This window comes from Sitophilus oryzae, unplaced genomic scaffold (assembly GCF_002938485.1).
Source record: "Sitophilus oryzae breed Bouriz unplaced genomic scaffold, Soryzae_2.0 scaffold_1389_pilon_pilon, whole genome shotgun sequence".
In the NCBI taxonomy this organism is placed as follows: domain Eukaryota; kingdom Metazoa; phylum Arthropoda; class Insecta; order Coleoptera; family Curculionidae; genus Sitophilus; species Sitophilus oryzae.
Genome location: NW_022146047.1, coordinates 2,262,999 through 2,287,820, shown reverse-complemented (window position 1 = coordinate 2,287,820; position 24,822 = coordinate 2,262,999). Strand labels below are relative to the sequence as shown.

Genomic DNA, 24,822 nt, shown 5'->3' with positions numbered 1-24,822 from the left:
GTTTATTAACGTAATTTTCATGTAGTTAATGAACGGGAAAAGACGTAGTTTATAAAGAAAAACTACACGTAGTTAATCAGGTAAATTACGTCTTCATTAACTACTTCCGAACCCTGTAGACTCTGGATCACAGCCCACAGCACAGCAACCTCCTTGATCATTGATGCAAACTTTTTTTTACTTTTTAAATATGGCTACATTGCCTGTCTATTTCAATTGTCAATTGTCACAAAGTCATAAATGTCATGGAAGAACAGAAAAAAGGAATAGACGTTGGTAAGTATTGAATAATCTATTTTATATAAATTTTATACGTTTATACAACGTAAAATTAATATTGCATATCTTGTTATATTACTGTTACTTTATATTTTAAAGGCATACTAGTTAAATGATGCAAAGATTTATTTTATATAACCTACTTTTATTTTAAGAAACGGCATGTTTATAAACAAATTGGTAACGGCTTTCTGATATCTTTACAGATTTTAAATTTACCGAGAGGAAGAATATGAAATCTGGTAAACCTCAGCAACAGATTTATAAACCAGGTAGTGGAAAATTGAGACGTTCAAATCAAGGCGCAGAAGATATAATTTCTGAATCTTCAAGCCCAAGAAACATATCTGGGATATCCACTTCCCTAAATAATTTAAAGAGTAAATCTTATACAAGTACCGATTTCACACCAACTAATGATCAACATAAGCGTAATAAAAAGCCAGATAGAGAACTTTATGTGCCTAAACCAATTCAAGCAAGGGAGCAACTTAGTCCTCAAAGTTATGATCAAAATATTAGTAAATGTTTATATACCTACTTATTAATTATTCTAGACTTATTAAATTATTTTGTAGATATTCAAAACGGTAGTGATAAGAATTTAAATAGTGATTTAAGAATGTCAAAAAGGTATTCTAGCAGCAGAAGTGGCCATCAAGGAAATAGTGATAGGAAACCTGATCAACAAAATGAGTGGAGAGATAAATCTCCTGTTTCAAATAAAAATTTAAGGTTGGGTTCAGAACCTAGAGGTAAGAGTTTTCTAAGGAAGAGATAGTTTAACATAATTACATATAATCTTTAACATATTTGGAAGTGTTTTAGAATAAGGATTAATGTGAGTGGTATGTGTTTTTTACTTAGGTTTTCATAGTGGATCTAACTGGCCCAGGGAAAGAGACAGGCATAAAGAAAGAGACACGAGAAGCGTGGAACCTACTGGTTTAGGAAATCATAATCAAAACAATGAAAAAATACAATCAAAACCTCCAAGCGGCAGAAGACATAGTGTTATAGGGAATTTGGAGCAAGAAAAGAAAAGACTTAATTTAATAAAGCAGTTTGAAAATGTAGGTCCTAGATTGAGAAAAAAGTTTTTACAACAAAATGGATTAACACCAGAAGATGTAGGTTGGGACGGATTAACATCTGTTTATCAGGTAATTAGTTTTCTGTTTTTATATTTAAGTATTTCTTTAAGATTGTTTTATTACAGCAAAGTACATCCTCTCAACCACTTACAAGTAACTACCATTCTCTAGATGCTTACAGTACTTTACCACGCTATCCAGCTACAACCTATAATTCAAATGTTGGTTATCATACTTTACCCAGTCAACCACGTGGTAGAGGTCGGTTACAACAAGAATATGAATTTCAGCCTGGACCAGTTTTTAGGTCTATCACACCTGAAAAAGGAGGGTAAGAATTTGAATTAACATTTTTTTTATATTGTCAATATCAAAATATTTCAAAGAAGAATATTACATAAAATTAATTGTATTTGAACAGCTTTATTATAAAAAATTAAGAACACAAAATAATTTAAGAGAAAACAACTAGACAAACGATTTTGAAAACAAAAATCTCATTATCAGATAATAACTGATTAAACTTAATCTAGAAAAATAAAAAAAACTCTTAACAGCATAATAACAACACGAGGATTAAAGTGTAAGCAATAAAAGTCAGAGTGTAAACAGTAATTATTTATAAAATTAAACTTTTTGTCATTACTGATAGGTTTATAGCTTCTTTTATATTCTAGAGAGTTGTATTTGTAGATGACCAGAAAGAGGGTACTGTCCCATAATTATTTTCACAATAATTTTTTTATATACATACTAACTATTAAAATATTTTGCCAGATAATATTTTGTAACAGTTAAAAAAACAGAACGTGAAAATTAACAGAAATCAGTTAAACTAGACACCATTATATTACACTCTGTAGTTACTTATTCATCAGACTAGTGTTGATTTATTTCCTCTTATCATCAACTACATAATTTAACATTTCTTTTTAGACCTTATAAGATCTCGTTTATATTTTATGAATAAGCTTCCTGGATATGATATGTATAAACATTTTCATTAAAAGATATGTATATGCATAACACAACACACATCATAATACATTGTGACCAAATTTGACAAATGTTATTGTTCTATTTGAGGATGTATGTATACCTGGTGTTTCTCAAAAGTGGCGTACCCTTATAACTTTATTTTTTCAGATAAACAAACAAGATTTATTACATTTATGTAAATATTTACATAAATAAATAATAATAATGTACTAATGTAAAAAATATATTTACATTTTTTACATTAGTACATGGTGTAAATCAGGATTTTTGATGTATTCAACTGTTTTTGGTTACTTCCTGTTTCAAAGGAAATGACTACAACTTTTGATTTTTAAATTGCTATCTAGGTGTTTTTTTTTCTTTATTCAATAGAAAATGACATTCTGAATAGAATGACATATCATATTTTAACTTTTGACACTTTCTATTAAAAAATCTTATTTTAAATTGCAATGTTTTTAATCAAGGAGCCTTGGAAATATAGATTTGATCGTCTAATGTTTTTCATGCCTTGTTCTAGCCATTTAAAAGATGACCAAATTGTATTTCTATCATAACTCAATTTTGTCAAATTGAACGAGGGTTACGAGCAGTTTGGTACCATACACTTGTTATTTTGAGTCATTTCCAGTGAAACAGGAACTGACCGATAACAATTGAATACGGCCAACCTAATTTATGTTGTATACTAACATACCAAATTTTATTTTTTTATCTGAAAAAAAAAAATAAAAAAGTTATTGGGGTGAGCCACTTTTGCGAAACACCCGGTATTAACAATTTTTTTAGTTATATGTCATAATATTTAATACTTCATTCTTCTCGAGAAAAGAAACTATAGACTGAATAAGTCTGACATCACGTCAGTGCTTTAAAACCATTTTTATTATGTGATTCTATTTTTGTTTATATAGCTTTTGTAGAAGTCCTGTGAGTTCTCGACCAGGTACTCCGCCCAGAAGATTTGATAGGCCACCGAGTAGATCTCAAACACCTACTACAAATTACTATGATGAGACAAGATCTAACCATGATTCTAGCATGGATAGGGGCAGATCTAATGTTTTTGATAGGTTGGGGGACAGAGCCAGAGAGCATCAGCAATTTGAAAGAGATAGGTACTGTAAATATGTATTTGATGTGATAAGTTATTTATAATATTGATTCTTTGGGTATCATGCATAGTTCATAAATACATAATTCAATAATAGATAAAAGGAAGACCTATATTTAGAATATGTTTCCGAAATGTTTCTGAATATGTTTACGAACCATCTTTTGACGGGAGATGCACTAATATCTCACCGACACTTTACGACATCGTCTATTGATATTTAAGAAGTTTTGCTTGCCGTATCGGTGAGAACCAGCCCCTGGACAGCCCACCTGATGAAGGGTAGGCCCAGAAACCGGTTGTGGGAGTGGAGCTTGGTTCCCCCCTTTACGACAAGCAAAACAATTTTCGTTTTACTTTTTATTTTCTACTTTCGAAATTTCGAAATTAGAAAAAATACACAGCTAAAGGCAAGAAAATATTATTTATTTATGAATATGTTTTCTAGCTATAGAAAAAAAGATGATAAGCCACGAAGGGACGATGAAAATCGGAATACAAGAAGGGACGACAATAGAAATAAGAGGAGCGATTTTCGTGGAGATGGTGACAGAGATAGGTCAGATAGAAATAGGAGAGAATATCCTCGGAAAAATGACAGAATGCGACGTAGAGGAGGTAAGGCATTTTAGTATGGACTAATATCAAATTAAATTTAGACAGATAATATCTAATTAAAGGCAGAAATTTTATGTTTAAACATATTTCAAAATTATTATCTCCAAAAAAGTCCTATGGGTATTTCGTAGTGATGGGATCACTCGAGTACTCGATTATTTAAATAACCGACATCGCTCGATTATGAATGAGCGATGCAAGTGACGAGTACCAAGCGACGAAAGCAAGCGATCAGAATGTAATAAATTGAAATCGGATTTTAATGTGACATACTCGATAAAAAGCCGAGCGAATTTTCAACATACATTGCAGGTAGCAAATTTATACGACCCCGTATATATATATATATATATATATATATATATATATATATATATATATATATATATATATATATATATATATATATATATATATATATATATATATATATATATATATATATATATATATATAAACAAAGGAAGTTATCGTGGAAACTATAAAAAAACGAAGAAAGAAATTTATTGGGCAAGTCCACAGAAAGATTAGTCATGATACATGACTAAAACATGACTACCCGTAGACACTCAGTGTTTCTGCCTTCCGGCTTCATCAATACGGGAGGAATCAGCAACGATGAACTAGCGATCCTGAAAAAAGAGAAAGAAAAGGAGAAGCAAACGAGGCACAAAGGCGCCATTTGCAGCTGGTCCGGCAGTAGCTTACAATTTGAAGCGTTACTACCGAAACCGCCGCGGAGGCGCTCCAACACGCCTCGCCGCTATCACCTTGGCCCAGAGAAAACAGTAAACAAAGGAAGTTATCGTGGAAACTATTTTGGGCAAGTCCACAGAAAGATTAGTCATGATACATGACTAAAACATGACTACCCGTAGACACTCAGTGTTTCTGCCTTCGGCTTCGCTCAATACGGGAGGAATCAGCAACGATGAACTAGCGATCCTGAAACACACAGGATCATATTTTTATATATATATATATATATAAACCGTGTATATATATATATATATATATATATATATATATATATATATATATATATATATATATATATATATATATATATATATATATATATATATATATATATATATATATATATATATATATATATATATATATATATATATATATATATATATATATTTATCCATTGCGTATCGGAGAGACAAAATTTTACGACCTACATCGACAATGCTTTGAAATAAACTAAATCAAGGGAATCGCTCGCCGCCGCTTGCAACTTGCCATTCATCACCGAAAGTATATGTGCCCTGCGCACGCAACTTCCTGCTTGGCGCTTGGCGTTAACGAGTACTTATAATAAGCGACGGGTGAAAAACCGTATTTTTAAATACGAGTGATATTTTGCTCGAGCGATCACTCGGTTATTGCAATCGCTTGAAACTCGAGTATTCGATTATTGAAATTGATCGTTTTTTTCCATCACTAGTATTTTGCCACTGTAAGAAAATCTACAAAATAAAATAGTTATTTTTTGTTAACACTGCCGCGTTAATGCAACGGAGACTAATTGTGAGCAGTGGTTTACTAATAAACAAATTTGCCTAACGGACAAAAAAAAATGCTTAACGTTTCGGAAAGTATATCTTTTTCCGTCGTGGAAGCAAAAAAATACACAAAGAACAAAGAAAAAAACTATTTAAAATATCAAAGGCAGCTATTCGAGAATACTTCAGTTTTTTTTAAAACAGATACGTCTACAAAAACCTTTGACGCTCTGTTAAAAAATAGAAATTAGTTGCATTTAGATATTTTAAATACTTTTTTCTTTCTTCTTTGTGTGTTTTTTTTGCTTCCGACGACGGAAACAGATATACTTTTCAAAACGTTAGGCATTTTTTTGTCCGTTAGGCAAATTTGTTTATTAGTAAACCACTGCTCACAATTAGTCTCCGTTGTATTAACGCGGCAGTGTTAACAAAAAATAACTATTTTATTTTGTAGATTTTCTTACAGTGGCGAAATACCTATAGGACTGTTTTGGCGAGATGAATCCGCCACAGAGGTACCTATAGACTTTTCTTATTATTACCTCTATCCAGACATAGGCAGATCAATTTAGGGTTTAAATTTGAAAAAAAAAATTAGAAAAAGAATAAAATATTAGGAAACATAATTAATTTCTAGTTCATAATTATTATATTATAATTGAAAGTTAAAAAATGATTTGAAAAATGTGTATTTTAATTTTAAACTTCAATATAAATTTGAATTCAAATGAGATATTAATAAAACTAATGCAAAACATGGTTCTTATTGAACCTTAATGCTCATTCAAATTAAGGTCCGCTTTATTTATATGTGTCAAATTATCAAAACATTTAATTTTACTGAACATCCGGCCGTGTTTATTTTCACTATATTTTTTATAGTGTGTATTGACTATAGAGTTATTATTGATATCTACAGTATGTCCCTGGATTGTCTTTACAAGAGGCAAAACTTTTTTATTATTGACATTTTGAGAAAAATGCATTCTTCTTAAAAAATTTTGCTTGTTCTAAAATTTAAAAAAAAATAGGTTGATGATGGTTGCCAGAAGCCGAAACGTCCGAGTCAATATTTAATCACACAGAGTTATAGAGCAGAAAAAGTGGCCATGAAAATGTGTTTTTCATTTTAAGTTATCTTAACAAATAAAGCCAGGAAACAGTAGAAAACAAAATTGAAAATTCCGTTTTTTTTCGAATAGGTATATTCGGAAGTATTCGGAATTTTTCAAAATGCAATACGGCATTTAATTGCTTTGCCTCTATTTAACCGATTCCGTATCTCTTACGGTTTCCGAAATCCCAATGATGAACGTCGAATTCGAGCCACCCTGTACATGTAGAGGATATATGAGTTACATAATTTTCTTTCAGTAAATTCAACAATAAAAACATGCCATTTTCTTTCAAATGTTTTAGCACACCTTGTACAAAGAAAAATAACATTATATCATAATTATATTTATTTTAATACTATATACTTACTATGTTTTTTTAGGACGTGATAGACGTAGTTCTAGTAGAGATACTATTAGGCAAGAGCAAAGGCCCGATTACGACAAGAGATACTTATCAGATCTTAATCAAAATGTTTCAGAAAGTGAGACTGCTCAAACTATTTCTGATCCTAAAGAACATGAAGCATATACTGCATATCCCCCTTCTGATAGCAATGTGCCAGAACAGCAAAGCAGCGATTACGCGACAGCACCTAAAAGTAATGTCGGTTCAGGATTAGACACTCAGTTAACGTCTTTAACAGCTGATGTTGCCTCAGACATTGAGGTTAAAAAAATTGACATATTAGATGACGATAGAGTTATTTTGGTAAGATACTATCATGATTATTAACATAATTTAATTATTTGTGTATTTAGGATTGGAATGAGGAAGTAGATCTATATTGCAAATTAGAGTCCGAAGCTCTTAGTGACGCGTTGACAAGAAGCTCATCTGTAACAAGCTTACAAGAAATAAGTACAAGATCTATGCCGGCATCTACTAGTACAACACCAAATACAAAAAAGAAGAGGTATTACTTAATAGTCATTATGCGCCAAATTTATCTAATTATATAAATTCTCTTTTTAGGAAAGGAGGCAGAAGAAGAAGGTAAAATTAGTAATTTCCTTTAGAGTTAGAGCTAAACTACAGTTCATACCATAAACTTTTAGTCACGTGATTAAGCTTGCAATTTTTAAATTCATTGTTGCTAACTATGGACATATTCGGCACCGTGCTTACTAACTGGCATTTAAATTTTGCGCTGGGGATTCAGGTGGTAGCTGTGCTGTAAAAAATGTCAAGTTGTCGCATTTATTTATTTATTTCCTGACATTGTCATTCGTTTTGACACTTTATTATTTTTCTGTTACAAGTTTTTAGTTTAAATAAATAGTGTTGTGATACTTGAAAATGTTTACTAGCAGACCTTGCAGTCCAACATTGTTCTTTTTAGAATCTCTTGTGCGAAGTGTACAAGATACCAAAGCAGTTTAACAGTCGTTGTTAAAAACTCATCGCAACTTTATTAGAATATTTTGAACGGGAAAGCGGTAGTAATGACCCTTTATATCCCTTAAGTGCTGTTAAGGAGGTGAGTTTTGTTGATGTAAATAATAAGTGTTTATATATATAATATAATTAATTTTGTTTCATAAAGTATTTTAATTAAAAGAAAATAGGTAAAAGTGGGCAACGCTGCGCCGGTCAAGCCTAATCACGTGACTAAAAGTTTATTTGGTATGAACTGTGCACACGAAGCGGTTTGTGCCGCGTCGACCACTGACTCCGCGAGGTGGCGTTTTAAAACACGGTTCGTCACTGCAGCTGCGTCACTTTCACGTCGACGAGACACCGCCTGTTTTGTCCAAGGTGTCCTACTAAGAATAGCTCTCGGCTGTATCTCGGAAAATATTAGCCTTAGGGCATGTGGCAAAAATATTTATAACTAAAGAGGCTATGAAAAATTCCTGGAAATTATTTTTAAGTTTGTAGAACGGCCGCAAAAGGGCGTTACTGCTATGAATTTTTTTTTTGAAAAAAAACAATAATTTAAGGCAGTTAAATTGTAAGGCAGCGTCCTCTGGCGTCCACGTTCAAAAGCTTATTATTATTGTTTATATGGTATACTATAGAGTAAAGAACGCTCTTTTAAACGAGTCCTCTTTAGTTGGATTTCGGTCATCCTTTTTGGAGTTATTAACATTCAAATAAAAACAGATCTAACCTTCCCCTTGCGCTTTACAGTTGTGCTCTCTAGCGGCTGTTCTACAAACTTGAAAATAATTTCCAGCAATTTCTCATAACCTATCAGTTACAACTTTTTTCCGCAGGCCCTACGGCTAATACTTACCGAGATAAGCCGAGAGCTATTAGTGGGACACCTTGTACAATAGAAGTGTCATAACAGCTCGAGTTTGTGTCGAGATGGTGGCCGACTCGGCACAAATCGCTTCATGTGTATTGAACCCTTAGATTTATTATTTCGAGTGTGACGTTGAAAGACTTTTTGTTATATTTTGTTGAAAGACTTTTTCGTTATATCGAATTGGTACTCATTAAAGGTTATATTTTTTTCCTGAGCATTACTTTTTAATGAGCATAAAGAGAAATTATTGGCCACAGCTCACGACTCTTGTCAATACCACCTAGAATATTAAAATCTTATCTAGGACTTGTCAACATTATCATAATACAAAACGATGAGTCATGTGAGCATCTTGCCACTTTGACATATAAATTCGTTAAATAATTATTTTTTATATTATTATCAAACAACATTAACTTCCTAAACAAATAGTTTCACGTTGTTGGCCATCTTTATTGCATATGTCATGGATAATTTCGCACTGAATATACTGACTGAAGTTGCTATATACAGGTTATACAACCTCGGCCCACTCGTCGATAGACGACGCGACGCGACGGGACGAGTCGGCAGAAAACCCTATAAGTGGATGCTATATATCTCTATTGAGAACGCATGCACTTATTGGCAATTATTCAAGCCTATAGGCAGTGTTGCCATTCTGTTCCCCTATAAGTAACTGTCCGGTTAACAATCTGTATAATTCTAACATGCAAAATAATGTACTAGCCCTGGTCACTTCATTTCCGTGATCCGTATTTTAATGCATGCGACAGAGATAAATATAAATGACTGGCTGATAGACGGAGAGACAAAATAAAAAGCGGCGTACAGTGTTGCCGTTTTTTTTACGTTTGTAGGAAAATGCGTGTAGAAAAAAATAAACTATTTTAAAAACTTTTATGCATATTACTGAAATGAAGATAATATGTCTAAACTAAATATAATCTATTACAGCTGTAGTAAAATGAGTAACTAATTGTGAAAAATAAAGTTCCAACCCTAGATGTAACATTGTTTATAAACGTCTACTTGTGCGGTTTGAAATTTTGATGCAAAATCCGGCAATATCGCATAGCAGAAATGTATCAACCCAACTCTTATCTCTTTTTAATACATAAGCTGTCGACACGTAACACGTAAAAATACAGATCACGCAGTTAATATGTTTTACTCTAATAATGTTTTTAATATATTTTAATGACAGACATGTTTGATTTATAGGAGTCGTAGTACATACAGAGATAAAACGCCAATCAACAATAGAGGACGGAAAGATTCTATCGCTAGTATAGAAAGCAGAGACAGAGACAACTTTAGGTATGTTAATTTGTTGCTACTATAAGAATTTCGCATACTGACATAAAATTTTGTTGTTAGAGTACCACATAATATTCCAAGTAATAATGACAGAAGACGTCGTGGTTCAAGAGACCCTCGTGGTTCAAGGGAGGGAAGTTTTGACAGATTTCATAATAAATCCCGAGGATCTAGTAGGGATGTTAGTTTTGATAGGAGCCAATCTACCGGAACATCAGAAAATTGGAGGGATGAAATTAGAAGAAGCAGGCAAAATTCTGAGAGAGAAGGTACAAGCTAAAAATTAATATTTATCTAGGATATAGATAACTAGGGTAGATAAAAGTTATGTATTCTTACTTCAGAAAAGTATTTAGATAAACTTATTAGCTAGAATCTATAGAATCTTAAATTTTGATATAGATTCTTTCTCTTTTGTATAGCTTTTAAATTTTGTGTTTTTAGCAAGTATTTTTACAATTATTTTGTAGCATATGTCTGCTAAATAGGAGGCCTTAATATGCAAAGCTTTAATATTGTTATAATAGCTCAGTTATAGAGAATTCTTGTAAACTTATGTATGTGTCTATACTTATTCATGCTCTTGCTTTGTCGGCTTAGCATAGTCTCAAAGATATGGCACCCACCACGCTTTTATTGTTGACAGAAATCTCAGAGTTGTTTGGTTTATTACCGAGAGGTCTTAGTTGGCAGTCGAATCGTAACAATATTATACAGGGTACAAGTGTGGAGGATTGACTCAACTTAAAACAGAACCCTCAAATTATGAGTCTACCCTACTTTTATTTTGTGACGTTTAAATAAAAAATAGAATGCTACTGATAAAGCGGAATTTAAGTTAGTCATATTAAAATATCTTCGCGGTGTTGCTAATTTATTGTGCTAAATATAATTGATGCTATGTTCATTAGACAGCCAGTCAACTTTTATTTACGTGAAACGGCGTACCAGCCTAGGTATTCGGTTATCAATGGAACCCCGTTTATAAGAACTATCGATACTGGTGCTCTGATTGCCTGCATGTGTACAAGAATAGGCGCGATAGGTGAAATGTGGGTATTCAAAAACTAGCGAGGTGACTAGCTGGCAGTGAATAAGCTATGGTTGGTATTCTCCTTTCTTAGTCTTTTTATTCAAAGAGATTTTCGCTGATTTTCTGGACGCCTCTTTATAATACCGCCTATCGTTTGTTAGAAAAAAAAGTTTTTGAAATTACTTCTCTAATTTAGATATTATATACAATCGTCCTTTCTATCTTGGTTGCACTATATCATACCACAGACTAACCTAAACAGATGCGACAAACAATGCAAATGTGAAAATTACATTTTGGCGAATGCGCCAGGCAAATTTTTCTGTTAGATTTGTCATATAGGCGAATTTTACAGCGGACCAGCAAAGTAACCTCCATTCGTTTACTAAGAAGCCACGCCTCCTTCGTGTAGAAAATAGAGAGGGAATTTTGTAGTTCGGAATCAAATAGAGATGATTTTAATTTCATTAGTTTTTTTTCAATTTTTGATACATTCACAATATATACCTACTAATATATAAAATTCTTAAGTGACTGACTCACTGATTAATCACGATCCTGCTCAAACCACTCAACGTAAGAAGCTCAATTTTGGCATACAGGTTGATTCTAGGGTGTAGAGGTTCGAAAAGAAGACATTTTTCGAAATTCCAGTTCCAAGGGGGTGAAACCATCCCTCAAATATTACAATATTTTTTATTTAAAAACCGATGAGTTTTTCGGAAAAGCTCTTAAAAACGTATATTTTATTTTGTTGTTTTACATATTTTAAGATTTTTTAAAAATTTATACAGAGTGTTTCATAAAATATGACCATTGAGTAATCACGATTCTGCTTAAACTGCTTGACGTTTAAAGCTGATGATTTTTGGCAAACGGATTGACTGTGGGGTGTAGAGATTCCATAAGGAGGGGTTTCTCGATTCCAAGAGGGTGAAAATGCCCCTCAAATATTACAATATTTGTTATTTAAAAAACGGTTAGTCTTTCGGGAAAACGCTTGGACACGCATAATTTATTTTGTTTTTTTACATATTTTGAATTTTTTTAAAAAATCATACTGGGTGTTCCAAAAAGTTGGGTAATTGATTAACTACGATTCTGCTTAACTGCTTGACGTAAAAAAAATTATTTTTGACAAACAGATTTTTCGAAAGTCAAATTCCAACGAGATGAAACTACCCGTCAAATATTACCAAGTTATATAATAATATCGCCATATTGTTTTTTCTCAGGCTCAGGACATAAATGTGAGAACATTTTATCCAGTTTGTATGTTAATGGAAATTTTTGAAAATTCCTCATCTCGGGGATGATATAGGGGTGAAAGTTGGTATGAAAATTTATTACTACCTGGCATAGAAGTATAATATTTTTACAAAGTTTATGTAGTTAATAAGTCGATTATTTGATCGAACTGTATGTCTATTCGCTTTTTTCGTATTAGAAAATCTAGGTATTTTCGGAAAAAAACACCCACAGTTTTTGATATAATTTAGTCCTAGAAAATCTAAAAAATGTATCTTCTTGTATTTTTTTAAAAGCATTTTAAATAAAATCAAAACAAGAAACTTAAACTGAATAGCTGAATTAACTAAAACAATACTAAGAACACCGTGAACTAACTAAATGTAAACCAACAAAACCCAACAGAAAATTAAAATCGGAAACAGCTAATAATAATGATGTATGTAATATCCATGTGAAACAACTGAAGAAACTGACTTAAAAATCCTCTGAAAGCCTTCAATATTCCCATCTTAGATTCCCATATTCTTTTTCTAGGACACTGTTGCCAATTCTACTTACCAATTTGTATAAACTATATCGGTATCACGGCACATGCAAACAATGTGCCGTGTCTGTATCATAAAAGTACCTATTTGCTATATAAAAGATCAGCTGCTAAATTTTAAATCAATTTAAAATATCAAATAAAATGATAGTAGTGCATAAAACTATTAACAAGCAGGATATAAAAATAATTAAAGATAATTTAAACTGTCTAATAGTAGATAGACTTTAGATTAATATTTGAAATTAACAGCTGGAAGTACAGCTAAATACAAACGGCAAGCTGACAACAAAGATCCTATTCTTTAAGAATTTTATATTTCTGATATTTTATATCATTTTTAATTTTAAAGATATCGTCATTTTCTTTATACATATGTATTGATCTTAACCCATTGTTAAAGTTTTTAAATTTCTCATACTTTACAAATAAATATTAGCTGATATTTCCTAACATCATGTAATTATAGTTATTTATTATTATCCAGGAGAAAGCGCTAATACAAGTACATATAATATTTAATTCTCACATAAAAAAAATTCAAGCTGGCAATCTCGCTTTGACTTTATAATCGTACGTCGGCTGCGACGGCCAGACGAGGCGGCGCGGTGTATCAAAGGCAAGGTTAAATGCGAGAAAGAACGAAAGAAATGGAAGCTTAGAGAAGGGGGCGTGCGGGAACGATTTGAAGTCACCACGGCTGTTTGTTTGGCCGAATATTTTGCCTTCATCGACGGTATCGCCGCTCTGTCGTCGCACTTCCGAACATAGGTCTTTTTGAACACAAAATTTCCCATAAGGTGTCGCATCTGTTTAAGTTAGTTTGTGATCATACTCATTACTAGGTATAGAGTATACTAGTAAAGTTGGTTTTATCAAATTTTATAATGATTAGATGACAGATTATGTAATAAGTCTGAATATTTACAGAATTTGTGCCTCTTAGTAATTGTTGTACTTTTTTAAATTTATAAACTGATTTCAATTGATTCTCAGTTTTGTAGGTTCAACTGTATGCCTATAAGTCTCGTCACTTCATCTATCTGGTCTGTATTTTAATGCACGTAACAGAGATAAATATAAATAACCGGTTGAGAGACAGAGAGAGACAATAAAAAACGGCATACAGTGTTGCCGGTTTTTACGTTTGTAGGAAAATGTCTGTAGAAAAAATAAACTATTTTAAAAACTCATGCATATTGCTTAAATGAAGATAATATATCTAAGCTAAATATAATGTATTACTACAGCTGTAGTAAAATGAGTAACTAATTGGGAAAAATAAAGTTCCAACCCTAGATATTTTTCATAAACGCCTACCTGTGCGGTTTGAAATTTTGATGCAAAATCCGGCATTACCGCATAGCAGAAATGTTATCAACCCAACTTTTATCTCTTTTTAATACATTTGATTTTCCATTAAGCTGTCGACATCACTGTTTTAAACGTTAAAATCCAGACCACGCAGTTTCAATGACCAGATCGGTATGTTTGTTTTGTAGGTTCAGTTATAAGCCGCAGGATTAGCTCTGATCGAAGTCGAACAAATTCCGAACTTGAAGATCACCCTATCGATAATACTACTAAAAAAGCAGGCATATTAGTTTTACCCCCTAAATCGCCCGAATCGACACAAATATCTGCCTCAGAGAGACCGAAATTTCCCGAAATCAAGAAAACCCCGCCCCAGCAAAAAACTTTGTTTGATCCAAACAATCCTAAAAAACCGATTTTGGTTAAATCTCCTGGAAGTAGAGTGGCAGTTCCAGGATTTTCCGAATCAACTGGTTCAGCACCCCCACAAATGTATACAACTGATCAGTTCGGCAATTTAAGACCCAATTGGTATGATGAAAGCAGGTAAAAAATATTGTCGTAACTTATAACATTTTTGTAATATTTTGAGTTGTTTAGCTGAACGTTAAAACAATTTAACAAAAAACTTTGATACAAAAATCTATGACTTTCAACTGACAGTGATCCTTCTGACTGAAACGTTGTGTTAATAAAAATATGTATTGTCGGCGATATGTTAATAAATTCACTACAATGTCAATTTGTGCTGATCAGATTAATGGGAAGAATAGTATTTACTCTCATATATTTTGGACTATATTATAAAATTTATTTAAATAAGTATCCATCATAAGAAAATTGTCAAATGTTCATTCTTAAGCTTTTTATAATTTACACATTTTTTTAGACTGATACCAAAATTTTACCACTATACTGAGTCTTAATAAGGTCTAAATATTATAACCCATAGGGCGAGTCTTGAATAAGTGCAAATATTTTTAGTGGTAGTATATTTTGACCCCAGAAACACGATTATGAGATTTTGGAATTAGAATTTTTTGGAAAATTTGGAATTTTTTGAATTTTTTTTGGAAATTTTTTAATTTTTAGTTAAACAACATAATTTGTTGATAATATTACATATGTAGTAGATTAAATCTACAAGAAAGAAAATCCAGAAAAGATTTCTCAAAATTTTAGCAAAAAATATCTTTTTTTGGAAATTTTCAAAGTAAAATATCTGGGTTATTTTGGATTTATTTGAAAAACAGTAAAGAGAAAATATGTTTCTTTTATCGAGACCAGCCCTGAAAATATTCGCACTTATTTAAGACTCACCCTGTATGTAGTGTCTAAGAGCTAGCAACGTTTTCGAGAAAGTATTTTAAAAAAACTGGCTCTTTATTATATCTTTTGCTATGTTCTCTGGAACAGCGTGCGAGTCATCTGCCTGCCGATAGACGTTGCGTTCACTACTGCGCATTGGAAGAAGATCCTATATATTTTTTATTTAGTCCGTTAAATTCTAGTATTGAATATAAATCGAACAAGTTTTCATAACGCGGCGCGAAAACGTTCCGCCTATAAAGCTAGAAGTCCCGATTAAATCGTTGTTTTTTAATCACCAGGATTATTTAATACTTTACTATTGGAATATAAACGAAAATAAAATAAAAAAAAATACCCCGAGCCGGTATCGAACTCGGGACTTCTCGCCTTATCGGCGGAACGTTTTCGCGCCGCGCTATGGAGACTTTCAATGCGCAGTAGTGAACGCAACGTCTATCGGCAGCCAGACGGCCTGCCCGTTGTTCCAGAGAGCATAGTAAAAGATATATCAAAGAGCCAGCTTTCTTAAAATACTTGTTTTCCAGACGTTGCTTGCTAGCTCTCGTACTAATACTACTAGAGCTTGTATAAAAATCAGGAAAATACAAGCATTAGTTTCATTTTCCATAGTTTACTATTTATTTACATTTTCTTTTGTGAAAGATATATTGTATTTATATATGTCTGTATTTTTTAGTGATGAATTTAATGCCTGTCATTACCCAGATTTGTTAAGAGATATTAAAAAGGCTGACACCGAACTTCAATACATCCTGAACAATGGCTTACTATTAGTCAATTATGAAACTGTTGACAATTTGAGACAATTTTTGAAAAGTGCTTTGGAATTTCTGTTATGCAAAGCTATCAAGTTTTGTCAGACGGAAAATATGGAGCATCATGTATGGAAACTTTTATATTACAATATAATTGAAATCACTAGGAAAGCGATAACAAACGATCCGGAAAATAAACAGCAATATAAAGGCTTTTTATTGTATCTAATTGAGGAAGGTAAGAAAATAGAAAAAAATCTTCTCTGAAGATATAGCTTGATAAAAATGTGTAAATTTAATAGGCTTGGTGCATTCTCCGACGGTGCCGCCACCAACGCAGAATCCCATAAACAAACGGCTTATACACATACACAAGCTTAAATAGCGAGTAAAGTCTGTCCAACGACAAAATCCTTGACAGTGATAGATGTGTCTGTCATTTTAATTTGAAAGTAGTTTATTTTATTTTATAAAGAAATAAGTTGGTACAATTGGAACGCATAATTAATATATTTAAATTTTGAGTGACAAGTGATTACGTCAAAATATTGTGAAAAAAAAACAGCATAAAACTGAAAAAAATCTAATCTTGATTAATTAACTTTAATCTTAATTTGTTCTGCTAGTACTAAAATGTATTATTTACCTATCGTGTGATGTTATTTTACAGATACTCCAGGTTTTGGTACCATATACGAGATGGTATACAACTTTATTTGTGGGTAATACAACTCTCTGGCCATAGTCTCTGGCAAACTGTGTTTCTGGCGTTCCCTAGGCACCGAATATTAACTGTAAACTATGGTCTGTGTCAACACTTAATTTTTTCTCGAGTTTTCCTCCACTTAATTTTAAAAAACACGAAGCACAATTAACAACACAGTCCAAAATGCAAAATGCAAAATATTTATCATTTCTATTTGACACAAAATTATAACCTATAATTTGGCAAGACATTGACAACTCTCAAAAATCTTAAGTCGAGTTCATACGCATCGGAGTCCGTTTGTCGTTCATAGTTTGGTTTGGGTCAAACCAATAATATTGAAATATGATCTGTCGTTTTTGAAATAAACCAATAAAACTGGTTACAAACAACAAGAGACGACGCATGACGTGTTTACTTATTTTAAAATAATTTTAAACTCATCCATAGTTAACTTAAAAAATATTAGAAACTTTTTTTAGTGAAATAAATGGATTGGTATGGAAGTCATCTGCTTTTTTTCTGTCATCGTCTGTCGAAATCTTACCTGAGAAAAAAGCAGAGTATACTACTAAAAATTTGCAATTTGTGAAAATTTTAAAAAAATAGAAAGGTAAATCTTTTGATATCCTCAGAAGGGCTAACGTGTATTATAATTTGTTATTTACGTTAATAAAACTTTTTAACCAAGTTCAACTACGGTAGCATAATTTTAAGCACCGGTTTTGCTAATGGGGGCATAACTGGGGCAATTTTGTCTATAACGAAATTTTTTAAAGTTACATAATTATAATTTTAGATGTTCATAAAAATTTAAGCACTAGTTGATTAAAAAAATACCATTAATATTTATCAAATTATATTTTACCATAGTATATGCCTATTTAATTTTATATTATATAATGGGGCACTTTGTTTTAGTGATGGGAATACCGGTTCCACATGAGTCGCGTTACAATAGCGACCGTTTCAGAAAAATACCGCGACAAAATACCGCGATTTTGTAACCGAAGTTCCGACGGAAGTGTTGCGGTCCTTATCTATATTTGTAGATTAATGTATCAATGTAACTTTTATCCGCCACTCATTTTCCAAATATCGAGTTTATAATTGTGTATAGCCAATCTATCTCATTTTTAGAAAAACGATGACATTCCTTGTTATTTTTTTTTCTTTATCAATTTTCGTTCAAATAAAATGAACGGCTCATATTTATGTGTATTGCAATATAATATATTTAATGTTAAAATCAAGAACAAAGTCCAAACCACTGCCAAAAAAAATTGTTTATTGGTCTAACCTAACCTAAAAAATAGATATAAACAACAAAACTAATATAAATGTATAAAAGCAAATATTTTAACAACCCTATTTTATACCATGCCTAGTACATACCAAAAATTGCTATTTCGAAAGTAACGTATCGACGGGAGCACCAACGTCAATAGTAACCGACCAAATCGCAACAGGCAAAACTGAAACCCTAGAAGCGCTCCAGCGACAGTTGGAACGAAGTAGGTCGCCGCCGAGGTCGAGCGTCGATGCCCAGTTACAGCAGTTACTTCTGTTCGCGACAGGGAACTACAACTCTAGGAGCGCGACGGCTGGAGCGAACACGTCCCGATCGAGATCGCGCGGCGCTACGGACATACCAGTTCCAGATACTACTGTTGGCGACCGACGAAATCGCGACGGCTGGAGCTAAACACGTCGCTATGCGGTTATTACGGTTCGAGCTAACTTCAAGTGCGATTATAAATAATTTATTTGCAAATTATAAATTATTTATAATTTTGTCGTCATTATGATCGTTGTTCTTCAGTAACAGGTTCCTGATTCGTTGTGGAGCGCGACACGACGTTACAAAAAAATACCGCTCCAAAATCGCGTTACTCAAATACCGACACATTACTACTTTTTTTACCCAATTGTTTCGTCGATGTGTCTGAATCCATTTTTGATCATGTTTGTTTTGTTACAGTCTTAATTTTTTTACTGTTGTTAATATTATTTTAGTGTGATGAACATGAACGGTAACCGGGACGGAGTGAAATGAAGTAGCTGGACAGTTCTGATTTCTTTCGTATCGAGCGCTGATGTCGTAATTTTAAAAAATCTGTTGAAATGTACCAAGCCTATATATGGAGATTTTTAACACATTATAACACTATTAATTACTTTCGTTGTTTCCTAGGTACCAAGTATTTTGAAAGACTGATCACTCTTTTAGAAGACACATATAAATTTAAAGTTTCAAATTATATTGGTAATAATAGTATGGTTCAACATAAAGGTCTTGGTTTTGTTGGACTGGCACTTGTATCAATTCAGAAATTATTTTTATTTTTGGGTGATCTTGGGCGTTATAAAGAACAAGTTAATGAAACATCTAATTATGGAAAGTGTAGACAGTAAGTGTTGATATCTTTGAATAAGAAGACTAAGGAAGGAGCATTAATGCTATCCATGTATTCATGCATGGTGGGCGGAAAAAGAACTCTAGGGTGGGGATCCTTGATAGTTCTGTTTGACGATTCATTTGACACATTTGAATTTGATTTGAAATTTTGTGGATTTGTCAGTCTTTACGGAGCTTATTTTATGTTATTATTTATTCGACTACTGATAGTTGTATAAAGGTAGTAAATCTAGATGGAAATTGTGGAAGAACTTAAATTAACAGTGACACTATCGCGATTTATCGAAAAAGACTCTAAAATAGTTGGTTGTGTAGCGTGCGGTAGATCTCGGCAAAAATCGAGTGAAATAATGGAACAACTTTTTGCTAGTAAGTGACTATATAATATACATACGTGTAGTAAACCGATCATTTATGAAATTCACTTAAATTAACTAATTATATATTTTTTCTTGCATTTTTGCTTTTATTTACTACTTGTCAAAGATTAGATGTCAAAGAATTTAGATATGTCAATTTGACTTACCTGCTTCAGTAGCGTATCGGATGTTTATGGTTATAAATAATTATTATAACTTATCTATTTTTATTAGAATTTTATATTTTTATAACAATTTTAATAACTACCTTACATTTATTCACAACGTAAAATAAAAAAAAATATTGAGTCTACCCCAACGTCTACCCTATATCATAGTTTTACATTTTTTAAATAAAATTAGAATGGCACTGATAAACCGGAATTTAAGTCGGCCATATTTGAGGCCCATCGCGGTGGACCTAAGATTTTTGATATGCTCCTTCCTTAGTCTTCTTATTCAAAGGTTGATATAAAAGGAATTATTGTTTTTTCTAATATTTTTTTCTTCATTAGGTGGTATATTAAATCGCACGAAATCAACCCTAAAAACGGAAAACCCTATAATCAACTGGCTGTTTTGGCTGTTTATTCGGTTAGTTTCGATAGATTTATTTGTTTTTATTCTATTAATAAGTTTTTCTTTTTATAGAAACGAAAACTCGATGCAGTTTATTATTATATGAGAAGCTTAATGTCATCAAACCCTGTACCATCAGCAAGAGAAAGTTTAATATCTTTATTTGAAGAGAGTAGGAAAAAGGTAATTGCATGTTAAAGATTTTAACATTATAAGTTGTTATATTTGTGAGGGCTTATTTAAAAATGTGTAATCTCAATAATCCATGATTGTACCAATATACTAATATATCTTTTTTCCTTTTAACATGCGCAACGTTCCTTCTTCAGTATCTTCATCAGATATGTGTACGTATTTAATTGTGTATTACATCTTATCTGCACCAACTTACTGTAATTTGGATGTATACATTTGAATAAGATTCCTCTATCTGTTTGTTATTTAGGTAATTTGCACATATATTCACTTTTTCTTCAAATATTTCTTACAAATAACTCAATTTTATATTCATTTTATAAGCTTTGTTTTTCACGTGTTAAATAGGATTATTATACACATGAAGTCTGTCTAATGAGAAAATCCCTGACAGTGACAGTTGTGTATGGCATATAGGCAAATCGTATTTTCTGTTATTTTTTGGATGTCGTATGTCAAAATCTTCCACGTCTCCTTGGACAGACTTTAATACTCTTTGACAATAGTAAATATTGAGAACAGAAACACAACTGCATGAGAAAAATGGCCAATATCAGTATTGTTTATATCTTCAATAGATATAAAAAAAAATGATAGGAAAGTATGTGTTGCGCTACTTCCCTTACTACTACACTTCTTTACTATTTACACAGCTACCAGACAACCTTTATAATTTAATAACGCTTGTGTTATTATTATTAGTTGTTTTGTTAATGTCCAAATAAAATTCGCTAGGGCATGCGCTTGACTGCTTGATAGTATGAGATATTTTACTGATAAAACATAAAATTTAATTAAATGTATTTTACTTACCAGGTTTATACAGGGTGTCCCAGAAATAAGTGCAAATATTTTAAGGGGTGGTAGATCTCGATAAAAGGAACATATTTTGAGTTTTTTTACTTTGAAAATTTCCAAAAAACATATTTTTTGCTAAAATTTTGAGAACCACCGGATCTTTTCTGGATTTTCTTTCTTGCAAATTTAATCTAATACTTATGTTGCCATATTATCAAGTAATTATGTTTTTTAACTAAAAACTAAAAAACACATTTTCTTTAAAAAATTTCGAATTTTCAAAATTTTTTTTTCGCAAAAAAAACCTCATAGGCGTGTTTCTGGGGTTGAACTATACTACTAGTTAAAATATTTGCATTTATTTCTGGGACACCCTGTATATTATAGTATTGTACCATATGATAAAAAAAACGGCGTCAAGGTCGGCTTGGAAATAAATTTCGGTCTTACTTTGTACGTAAAATTATATGCGGATTGTCATTTCCAAGTGTTTTTTTATGAAACGGTATTTTGGCTTCTAACATTTGTGCTAATGGGAACGGGAACTATATTTTCACATCCTCACATGATGGCATCAGGGTGCGGAAATCTGTACCCGTTTGTGAGCAATAATTACGCTACAAAAGCTCACTGATTTCGGCACCTACACGGATTGTTAAATTTTTAACACTTCCAGATGTAATAAGCAGCCACAGAGCAAAATAATGAAACTGCATTCATGTTGATATTATTTTTTTTTATAAATTTTTAAATTTAGAACTTTTTTATTTTTAATTTTTATATTAAAGATTGCGAAATCTTTTTATTTATTTATTCTTTTGTTTCCTTTTCATTACCTTTCTGTAATGAAGAAAGGCAATTTTCAATGGTCATCCACAGAAGAGGGCTGAGATTCCATACAAACCATTCCTTCTTTAAGAAAATGTTTATTTGTCTGTTGCTATAATGTCTTTTAACCGTGCGATAAATTAAATAAATCGCGTAGGTGTCGAAATCAGTGTTCTTTTATAGCGTAATTATTGTTCACAAACGGTCACAGAGCATGGTGCCATCTATGTGAGGGTTTGAAAATATGCGAATGTTAAGGCTTAGATTTAGACATCTTCCACTCACACTACTTTAATAATAGAATAATTCATTTTTATCAACATTATGCAGTAGTTTGAAATATGAATATATTTTCTCTCTTCAACTTATATTGTAATAACTCTTGTTGCAACACGTCGTGTAGTTTTGTGAGACGTGATTTTTATTATTTACTCATTTTAGACTATTCAAAAGAAAATTATTTTGTCTTTATGTGATGCCAAGCGGCAATGTAAAAACATGTTTAATATATTATAAATTTTATAATTACCTTAACATTGTGTAATGTTGGAGTTTTTATAGAGGCTCCTTTAAAAGTTCAATATTTTGGAAATACATTTTTCTTTTTTACATTTATTAGGAATTGTTTTTGTTACGTTTGCTTTGTTTTAGGTACTTTCTAAATTTTTGGCGTTTACCCTATATTTTATATTTTGTTAATATAAATATTTGCATCTAATTTTATTTGATTAGTTTGAACAAGGCGAAAAGAAACGTCGCGAAGAAAGGCTAGAACGCCAGAGGCAACATATGAAACAGAAAGAATCTGAGGACAATGGGACGCCGAATTTCTTACGTAAGGAAACGTGGATTCATCCCGAGGGAGGACGACGCCTTCACAGAACGACTAAGGCGCTCCAGAACGAATTACAAGACTCGGAGGAGGAAGATCTAGCAGCTCTGAGCAGTGTAGATGTAAGTCGATGTATAATTAATAGTTAATTGTTACAGATTCCGCCTCGTATTAAAAAATCTTACAATAATGGCTAATTAACCAATTGCCAATAACCTCTTAAGATGTTACTTCTGGCTTGCTCCGGAAGTTACGTTTTTTTCTATAACATTCCATTTTATACGAGAATTTACTACATTATGGAGAGCCATCTCTCGATCCTCTTTATCGAGAGATGTTACTAGCTATTTCGTTATGACATTCTTAATATTATTACAGTTTAATTTAATTTATTACCGTATTAATATTCCCTGTGATTACTTAGTAAAAGGTTTGAGATGTTTGTCGAGTCGCATTTCTGTGAATGTTATTCCGAACATCATATGATAACAAGCTTTAATGAGGGGACGTAATTGTAAATATACCTGGTGCGTCTCAGAAGTGGTTCACTCCTATAACTTTTATTTTTTTCAGATAAAAAAAATGAGGTTTTGTATGTTAGCATATTACATAAATTAGGACTGATTGACGTATTCAATTGTTTTTGGTCACCTCTTGTTTCACTGGAAATGACTACAACTTTTGATTTTTAAATGACATCCTCGGTATATTTTTACTTTATTTGATAGAAAATGACACTGAATAGAATGACATTTCATATGTTAACTCGTATTTTAAATTTTAATCTAGAGTGCCTTGGGTTAAAAACACTGATGGGGTGACTTTGGTCATCTAAAGTTTTTCGTGTCGTATTTTTAGGGTGGCTCATCAGCGTATTTGGAAAAAGTATTTTTTTACAAATGATTTGGTACCACACACTTGGTATTTCGAGTCAAATTGTCGATATGACCCGCATGTTAACAATAATTTCAAATTCAGTAAAGATTTCAGTTAACGTCTCCTTTTTGCTGCCAGGGCTACTCTGGACGGGGCCCACTTTGTTTACGCGGAATCCGAACCGCGGTCCCCGGCCATATCATGGTCAGTGGCCTACCGACTTAGGAAGTGTCTAAATTAACACTTACTCACGAGATATCCGATCTCATCCGGCCTCGAACCGGCATGATTGAGCAGTGTGTATCAATAGATTTTACACTTTTCCTTTGGACAACAGAACGATACAGAGTTTCGAACCGGTCACCCGTCCATCCACCAGTATCGCCATACGTCGCTTAACTTCGGTGTTCTAATGGGAACCGGTGTTTCAACGTAGCTAGGCCGTTGCCCCAATTTCAAATAAACCGTATGCGAAAATGTCAAAAGTTGACATTTTTTGATATGTGATTTTATTCAGAGTATTATTTTCTATTGAATGAAGCAAAAAAATAACGAAGGTGTCATTTAAAAATCAAAAGTTGTAGTCATTTCCAGTGAAACAGGAAGTGACCAAAACAATAGAATACGTCAATCCTAATTTATGTCATATATTAACATACCAAATCTCGTCTTTATATCTGAAAAAATAAA

At 32.2% G+C, this 24,822-nt stretch overlaps 1 protein-coding gene across 2 annotated transcripts in view; it reads left to right on the top strand.

Annotated features, from left to right (window-relative positions):
* Positions 1 to 233: 233 nt before the first annotated feature.
* LOC115875527 overlaps positions 234 to 24,822 on the top strand; it is a 141,374-nt gene continuing 116,785 nt past the window's right edge. The window contains exons 1-18 of one of the 2 annotated variants that reach the window (XM_030891008.1): positions 234 to 276; positions 486 to 800; positions 858 to 1,034; positions 1,147 to 1,442; positions 1,499 to 1,704; positions 3,287 to 3,490; positions 3,935 to 4,104; positions 7,219 to 7,448; positions 7,499 to 7,653; positions 7,713 to 7,733; positions 10,216 to 10,311; positions 10,372 to 10,580; positions 14,642 to 14,999; positions 16,462 to 16,778; positions 19,441 to 19,657; positions 20,540 to 20,618; positions 20,676 to 20,786; positions 23,157 to 23,378. In XM_030891008.1, coding sequence (XP_030746868.1) covers positions 246 to 276; positions 486 to 800; positions 858 to 1,034; positions 1,147 to 1,442; positions 1,499 to 1,704; positions 3,287 to 3,490; positions 3,935 to 4,104; positions 7,219 to 7,448; positions 7,499 to 7,653; positions 7,713 to 7,733; positions 10,216 to 10,311; positions 10,372 to 10,580; positions 14,642 to 14,999; positions 16,462 to 16,778; positions 19,441 to 19,657; positions 20,540 to 20,618; positions 20,676 to 20,786; positions 23,157 to 23,378 — 3,414 coding nt within the window. In that variant the 5' untranslated portion in view covers positions 234 to 245. Of the gene's footprint in view, positions 277 to 485; positions 801 to 857; positions 1,035 to 1,146; positions 1,443 to 1,498; positions 1,705 to 3,286; positions 3,491 to 3,934; positions 4,105 to 7,119; positions 7,449 to 7,498; positions 7,654 to 7,712; positions 7,734 to 10,215; positions 10,312 to 10,371; positions 10,581 to 14,641; positions 15,000 to 16,461; positions 16,779 to 19,440; positions 19,658 to 20,539; positions 20,619 to 20,675; positions 20,787 to 23,156; positions 23,379 to 24,822 lie in introns of both variants that reach the window. The other variant, XM_030891007.1, reaches the window with a different exon arrangement.